The 8529-nt window shown below is 30.7% G+C and overlaps 1 protein-coding gene across 1 annotated transcript; it reads right to left on the reverse strand.

Moving 5' to 3' along the window:
• Positions 1–1402: 1402 nt before the first annotated feature.
• LOC105130997 (cinnamoyl-CoA reductase 1-like) lies at positions 1403–7454 on the reverse strand. The gene is made up of 6 exons (XM_011033743.1): positions 7275–7454; positions 6079–6248; positions 4219–4410; positions 2947–3109; positions 2391–2577; positions 1403–1715 (listed from the first exon to the last, which is right to left on the reverse strand). The coding sequence occupies exons 1-6, from the start codon at positions 7393–7395 to the stop codon at positions 1571–1573; spliced, it is 978 nt and encodes a 325-aa protein (XP_011032045.1). The 5' UTR covers positions 7396–7454; the 3' UTR covers positions 1403–1570.
• Between the last annotated feature and the right edge of the window lie 1075 nt (positions 7455–8529).

Here is an 8529-nt window from a genome sequence, read left to right on the forward strand (position 1 = left end):
ATTTATATTTATCAAGTTTTGTTGAATTACTACACTACCCCTCATTCATTTATACCCACACTTTAAGCCACCAGGGCTTTATTGTATTTTCCTACTCATTTATTCAAAACATCACAATGTATATGCTATATTATTTCTCGTGTTAAATTAATTTTTTTAAAATAAAAAAAAATATTTAGATTTTACAAATATAATTTTTAGTTAAAAATTTTAAATTATATAAAATTTAATATAATACGACCTGGATAATATAAACAAGTTTAAAGATGACTCGGACACTGTTAAAAAATACAATTTCACTAAAACAAATTAAGAAGACATTTTAAAAAATATATGTTAAAATAAAAACATATTAAATTAACTTAGGTCAACTCAGATTAATTTGTTAAATCAGCAATATGATTCATGAGACTGAGATAACCTCAATGAAAACAAATCAAAATAAATTATGAAATCTAATTTCTAATCAAACCGATATTAAAGGATGAAATTAAAAAAAATTAATTAAACACAAATTAAAAAATAAACAACTCGAGTTAACCCAAATTAACCTATCAAAGTCGCAACTCAGGTCAAGTAACTAGAATAATCTCATAGAAAACAAATCAAAATAAATTATAAAATTTAATTTTTATTTAATCAAATATGAAAAGATGACATAGAAAAAAATATTAATTAAAAAAGATAAAAAAATTCCGAGTTAACCTGCTAAAACTATGATCCAAAAATGAGACAGAGATAACCTCATAAAAAATAAACAAAAAAATTATAAAGCTTAATTTTAAATTAATCAAATATTGAAAGATGATATTGAAAAAATAATCAACTAAAAAAAAATAACCTGATTTAACTTGTGATCTAGATCATGAAACCGGATAGACATTGAGAGATGATTTTTTTAAAAAAAATTATTCAATCTAAATTAATTTATTAAACTCATGATCTAAGTAATGAAATTAATAACCTTATAGTAAGTAAAAATAAAAAAAATATATAAAAATTAATTTTAAATGAATCAAATATTAAAAAATAAAATAAAAAATCAATTAAAAAATAACATAAAATACTTGAATTAACTCTCTAAATTCAAGATTTGGGTCATAAAATTAAAATATACAAACTTAATATTAAAAAATAAAATTAAAAAAATATCTTAAAAAAAATATATCTAACAAGAAAGAAAACTTCTTAATAGTGGATTTCTCTCCCCAAGTTTGTGTTAATAACAAGCTGAAATCGTTTGGACATAAATTCAATAGAGGGTTTGATGTTGTTGAGCTTGAGGCTTGAGAAAGACAATGGGAGGAATAAGAGATGAAAAGGTCTTGGACGTGCTAGCATTTGCATAAGCATCAGCTTCAAAAAACACTTCTAGTGATTGGTTGGAACATTCTCTTCTCCATTTAAGCTGAACCGAACGAGGTAGGGTCACCACTTCTATTTTTATATTTAGTTCATATGAAAAGCAAGTAATCAACATCAAGCTCTAAATTCATGAGGGGGGAATACTATATCCTCCACCAGTTATTTATTTAATTCATATAAGAAAATTCTTGCATGCAAAAGACACTTAAAAACTGACAAATCCTTTCTCCTTCAAGCTTTCAACTGTTTCCTTAACGCTTGCTTCCAAAGGAATGAATTCAATACCCAAGCTTTTTGCTTTTTCCTTGGAAACTTGATAGATTGGTACATATGGCTTATCATCGGCACACCTGCCAAGGGATTTCACAATAAAAAAGAATTGAAGGTTTTTTGATAAAACAAATTGCAGATGATAACAGAAAATTCTCATAGACGAAACAATCTAAGCTGTTCAATAAAGCATCTTCAATCACTCAAAGTTCGTGAAAAAAAGTGGCCTAGAATCAAAACAAATGATCGTTGGTACTCCCTAATGACAAAAACAAATTAACTAGAAGCAGCTACAGCATGATGAAATTATCAAAAGAAACTGATGATTATACCATTTGACTTTCAACGTGTTTATTTAAACTCCAAGATGAAACACCTTCCAAAAGAGAGACATGATTAGAATCCTTTGATTGTCGTCAATTCTTTCATTTTTGTTTGCTTCACCCACCTTCATATCCCACAACACGTGATATGGGAACCACTATTATCCTGGCATGGTGTTGTAATCTGGTTTTTAATGCATATTTTGCAATAGAATGGATGGGCACGCTGCCACCTTGCTAAATCTTTTTGCTTACCAAATACGTGTATGATGCCATGAAAACCACACAAAATAAGGTGACAAGAAGGTACACGTTGTCAACATGCTAAGGTAAAATCAGGAGAGGAAAGAACACGAGTAAGGTGACTAAGAGCATAAATCATCAAGACAAAACAACTAATAGAAAAGGCAAATTATAGGGGGAAGTACATGCTTTTCTGGGAGTTGGAGATCAGGGTAAAGCTCGTGCAGAATCTTCACTAATTCTGAGTAGTGTGCCACTCTCTCAACCAAACAATATCTCCCACTAGCTGATGACAGCTCAAATGCTTGTATGTGTGCATTGGCAACATCTTTAACATTTATCCATCCAAAAGATGCATTGGGGAAAGTTTGTGCTCCTGCAATCAACAGAGAGCCAAGAAAATCGCTACAAGCTTTATGGAAAAGAAAATGGACTACCTTAATAGAGTAACAACTACAAATATTCGGGTTTCTCCTCTTCAAAACAGTATTTTAACTTGGTAAAAAGAGTTTAACAGATAGCCAGCCAGCATTGAACTCTGGTAGCATGGAAGATGCAACAATTATAACAAATAAACAGAAAACTAATGCTTTTGAATTGCAATTCACATCACTTATGCCAGTTCTCTACAGAATTTTATCTGCTCTTGATTTGTTCTTCACGAAGAGTGACTTCTTGAGGTGAAATATATGCTACAGCTTGCATACAGGATGAAAAGATTAGTCTTGTTAGTATAAAGATGTACCTTTAATTAGGCTTAAAATTGCCGCAGCACTTGTATTTAGTGTTGGCTGCAAGAGAGGACCAATTACCATTGCTGGATTTATTGCAACCATGTCCATATCCTTTTCTTTTGCAAATTTCCATGCAGCATCCTCGGCCAAAGTCTTTGAGAGCACATACCAAACCTAAAAGCAGACAGGAGCAAAGGTCTTTGAGAAAACATACTGCGTATCTTAGTACAGACCATTTCCAAATGAACATGGTAGAAACATTTCATTATCGTTACTTATACATCAGAAGGCAGCAGTCAGAAAACTGTGTTAATGGAATGGCCTAGGATGAGAGAAACCACTCAATGAATATAACTTAAAGAGATTTAATATCAAATTGGTCATGAGAAAATAACTTAGTAATGTAAAATTCTCTAAAACTACATCACAAGGATGGCTATAGGGTCTCTTTGTTCATTTAATATTTACATTAATGATTTGATAGGTATTAAAAAACCAACTCAACCCAATCTTAAATTATTAAGTGAGATTTCAAGATATGATTTATATTATTCTTTAACACACCCCCTCAAGTTAAAAATTTCTAGGCTTGAAATTTACACAAACTCACACTACCTTATGCTATTAATTAGATTGAGGTGGTAAGATTTGAACTCATAATCAACTGGTCATTAAAGCTTTGATATCATGTCAAAACCATCCTAATCCAAAAATGTAAGTTCTTCAGTGAGATTTCAAGGTATAATTTATATTATTATTTGACAGTAGGAGAAAATGAAATTTCATTCAGCCTTTAACAGTAGGAGAAAATGAAATTTCATTCAGCTGCTTAACTAGAAGTGTAGAAGCAGTATCATACAGTACAAAAGCTACAAATTACTAGCAGAAAGAAAATTATGTCCTTGCATCTTTCCATAAATATTTTCTCTGTATTTCTACAAATTATACCTTACTATTCTGCTAACCTCCAACTTTCTTAATAGAAATATCCAGATAAACTTCAAAACAAAGAAAGACACATCATGAGCAGAAGTTACACCTAACATAAAATGACAAATTTCACAAAGCAATTCTACCACCACCATCTGGTTCAATCAGCAAAGCCATATTCCAGAGAACACAGAAATCTTAGAATGGAATTATTAAAAGTTACAAAATTAACTAGGTGATTTGATTTCCATTTCCAAATCTGAGAAGAATTAAATAACTCGACACATTTGAAAAATATAATTTCATAATCGAGAATTTTTCTCAAGATTCAGAAAATATTGGCTTGTACACACCTTAGATTCTCTGCACAAGTTTGGATCAGAAAACCAAGTTTCATCCACTACTACATCTGGGGTTCGAGGTTTCCCATTGTAAGCAACTGCAGCAACAGAAGATGTTAAAACAACTCGTTTGATTGACGGGTGTTTTGCACATGAGCCAAGAACATTGAGTGTTCCTTTCACTGCAGGATCCAGCAATTCTACCTGAATTGAGAAGGAAATTGATCATAACCATTTAAAGAAAAAAAATAAAAAAGGCAAACAAATTCAAACCTCAATATCCAAAAAAATTTCTACAAGTCTTGAACCTAAGAACAAAAGACAGAAATTAATGTTGCCAACAGGAAGGCCCCCTTTGGTAATGCGGCTTCAGTGCATTTGAAAGTGCTTTTTAAAATGCATTTGGACCGGGAAAGCATTCAAATCATGCTACCAAAGTGTTTTTAAATGGTTTTGATGTGAAGATATCAAAACCGATGAAAAACATATAAAAGAACATCCATTTCATGCATTTTTAATTGAAAAGTTCCTGCACCACATTATCAAATACACACTAAAAGACTGTTTCGTATTGTGGTAGCTCCTACTTTTCACTCAACCATAGAGAAAAAAACCGTTTAGTTAGCCAAATAGCCTTTCCTTTTTGCAATGGCCCCAGCACATAATTGCGTTTCAAACCTTAATTTGGTAGAAGCTAAAATAATCTGTTTTTCATTCATGAAGATGCGTTTTTCATTTATCTTACATGCAATAATTCATCCCTTAGCAATTTTAACTAAACATATATTTTTTGAAACCTACTTTTTTAAAATCACAAGTAAAAAGTATTTTTCTTTAACCTACTTTTTTTTTAAATTACAACTGCAAAAACTACCACAACGCCAAACACACACTAAATCAACTACAGCTAAAAGGAACAAGTTCCCATATTGCACTCTAATAGCATAGTTCAAGAATCAGAGAAGGAAAACAGGCATTTATATAAGCCAAATAACCCTTGAGAATTTGAGAAGGCAAATAAGCATTTATATAAGCCAGAACTCTTTTCCTCTTTCCAGGTAAGCTTCAAGTCACATGCCAAAACAAATGACCAAGAACAATTGTGTAAGATACACTTTGAAAAAGTGAAAAATCTAGATTACTTACCCCATCTTCTCATTCTGAACTTTTTTTCCTTCTATTAAAAGAAACCTATTCTCGATTAGAGCCACAAAATATTAAGATATATTTCGAAATGTATAATGCTCATTACTGGATACCTTCCTAAGAAAAAGTGTACTGCTCAGTGCTGGATAAAACAACATCCTACTTGTTGGACAGCATCTTATTAGCAAGAAATAATTTTATTCATAATGTCAATCTGATCATGAAAGTGAATCAATATGAAACCACCATGTATTGCTGTTATTGTTGAATTCAAGTACACAATGGGATATTGAGCCATATTTTTTTAAGCCATTTCAGAGTTCATAATAAATATTTCAAAGTGTCGGCATTTAGGTAGAATCCAGGGAGTGTTGATGCTTTCTAGAAGGAAAACCAGATGAATTGTTAAATTACTTTCCATATGGCCAATGGATGTTGCAATCTGGCATATCAAATTAGGGTTCTGTTTCAGTGAAGAAAAGTTCATTTAATATAGAAGCTACCAAGTAACCTATTTCATATCACTATTGAATGCTTGTGACAGTAAATTAGAGGCTAAAAAAAAAAACATCGCAGCAAACTTGAATCATCACCTAAAAAGACAAGAAAAGGGGATAGATGGTACATGCTATATTGTGGAACCGTTTAAGATTTTCCTGAGTCTCATGAATAATAAAGTCTTAAGTAGATAAGAAAAACGGTGGTTATTAACTATGCAGTATTAACCTGTGGGTCCTTCACATCATGATAAAACGGAGATGCAGTGTGGAAAACACCTTCACACCCTTCTACAACAGAATCAAAGGAACCTTCTTCCAGTAAATTTGCTTTGAACAGCTGAAGTCTCTCCTGAGCTCCATTAAGTGCACGTAAGTGTTCTGTCTTTTTGGGATCATCTACAGAATATAAATTGAAAGCAGTTAGTAAATAACTGAAATAGCAAGACATTTTTGGTAAAGATAAATTTTGATGGACAACAAGTACACTATTTCAACCAAGTCATCTTCACAGGGAAAAAAAAAACATAAGCTGGGCCGCTCTGTCATGATCAACGGAGTATATGCCCAGACTAGAAGTGAATAGCTTTAAATTTCTCCAAGGTACACTATAAAAGATTACTTTCAATGTTGGGTGTGATTTAAAGTATGACGAGGAAGCATTGTGTTTTAGTGATGAGCATTTTGCATATGGATTTGCATGTTCGTATTTAAGGGAAAACAAAATAAGATGGAATGATAAACATGAGAGACTTCAGGAATCACATGACAAGTTATTCAATTAATGTCGAATGATGGTTCAAATTAGATGAAAATAAATAAATAAATAGCATCCACAAAAGATACATGCCAAAAACATTAAAAATAAGATGAAAATAAATAAATAAATAACATCCACAAAAGATACATGCCAAAAACATTGCTGGACAATTACTAAACAGGGAGGGGAGATCATGGGCTTAAATGCCAAACCAATCTAACATTTGCAACAACAATTTAATCACCTTTGAATTTCTCATAGCATGAAATCGATAAGAAGCAATTTTTTTCTCACTGCTATATAATTCATGTTTTCAGGTAATGTCAGAATACATGATCATCAGTGCTTCATGATTTTGATCTTTACTAAGAACGATAAGAACTTTCAAATCACTATCTGCAATTCTCAATCATCAACAATTTCTACTTCCAACAAACTCCACCCTCTTACATATATAATATGACCCATTTTCTTTGCAAAAATTTCGATCACCTAAAACTGAAAAGAAAAATATAATCTAATCTGGCTCTCAAAACCCATCATCGCTTTCATCTTAATTTTGCAATTAAAAAACATCATAATTCATATCCTATTTATATATTTATAAGAAAAAAATAGCAGAAAACAAGAAAGAAACAGCGCAAGTGAGAGTGAGTGACTCTGACTTGGGTCACGAACAGAGGCCTTAACAGTGTAGCCACGCGAGAGGAGGAGCTTCACAAGCCATGATGCTATGTAACCCGAGGCTCCAGTCACGCACACGATCTTTCCGGCTCCACTGCTCATTTTCAGTCTCTCGTTTTTAGATTAGTTTTTTTTGTTTTTTTATCAAATAGTTTTTGGAATTATAATAGTAGTTTAAAAAAATAATAAAATAATTGTTAAATTTTATTTTCAATATTAATACATTAAAAAATATAAAAAATATTAACTCTTTTTTTTAAAAAAACTATTTCTTGACGCAAAAACAAACACCTGTGAGTGTTGTGTGTTGGAGCCCATGTCCTCTATCTGTCCGTCCTCTTTCATTGATTGGGCCCTACTAGTAATCCACAGCTTGATTAAAAAAAAAAAACTTGTATTTTAGTTTGGTCGGATCCATCATAAACTATGGCTGTGCTGCAATTTACCGAAAGCAAAAGAATGCTGCTTCTTGGGCGGAGACATGGCAACACTGTTCAATAAACAGGGAGCATGCTTTCATTATTAATATGAACAGTGGAGATATTTTTTCACTCTTCTAGCTAGACGAAGTCCAGTGTAGAACTGAAAATATATTGAATATGATCCGATTAAGTAAAATAAAAAAATAATTTTTATTTTTAATTATATTTTATTTAAAAAATTAATGATAAATATTATTCAATAATATATATAAATTAGATAAAAATAGCTTAATGACATAGCATTTATATAATTTAATCGCAATTTCAATTTTATTCCTAATTATATTTTACTAGATATTATTACATTGTTAGGAAATTAAAAAAACTATAGTTCTTGTCATATGTATTTCATATATAATGGAATAGAATTGTAGATAGTTTAATGAAATAATAAAAAAAATATTTTATATAAAGTATTTTTTATTTCATGATGTAATAGCAATAGTTAAATTTACAGTATTTAAATTAAAAATCATCAATATTATTATATTTTTTTTACTTATTTTATAATCTCAATTTCAAAAGCATTTTTAACCAAATACATTAAACTACTTTTTGTTCAGCTTCAATTTCAACCACAGTTTTAACCAAAGATACATGTACCAAATCAACTTCAAATAAAAATATTTTTTATAAAATAATTTTTTTTTCAAACAACAACTACAAAAGTTACTACAATACCAAACAACCACCCACAGATCCCCTCTGCGTTCATCAAATTTTATTGATTACTTTTTTTTGTGGTTTTTTTTTT

The sequence above is a fragment of the Populus euphratica genome, unplaced genomic scaffold (assembly GCF_000495115.2).
Source record: "Populus euphratica unplaced genomic scaffold, PopEup_1.0 scaffold76.1, whole genome shotgun sequence".
In the NCBI taxonomy this organism is placed as follows: domain Eukaryota; kingdom Viridiplantae; phylum Streptophyta; class Magnoliopsida; order Malpighiales; family Salicaceae; genus Populus; species Populus euphratica.

Coding starts and splice junctions, on each gene's coding strand:
- LOC105130997 (XM_011033743.1), bottom strand. CDS start 7,395: ATGAGCAGTGGAGCCGGAAAGATCGTGTGCGTGACTGGAGCCTCGGGT. Junction 2,578..2,946: donor AATTTTAAGCCTAATTAAAG/GTACATCTTTAT, acceptor TGTTGATTGCAG/GAGCACAAACTTTCCCCAAT. Junction 1,716..2,390: donor GATCTCCAACTCCCAGAAAA/GCATGTACTTCC, acceptor ATCCCTTGGCAG/GTGTGCCGATGATAAGCCAT.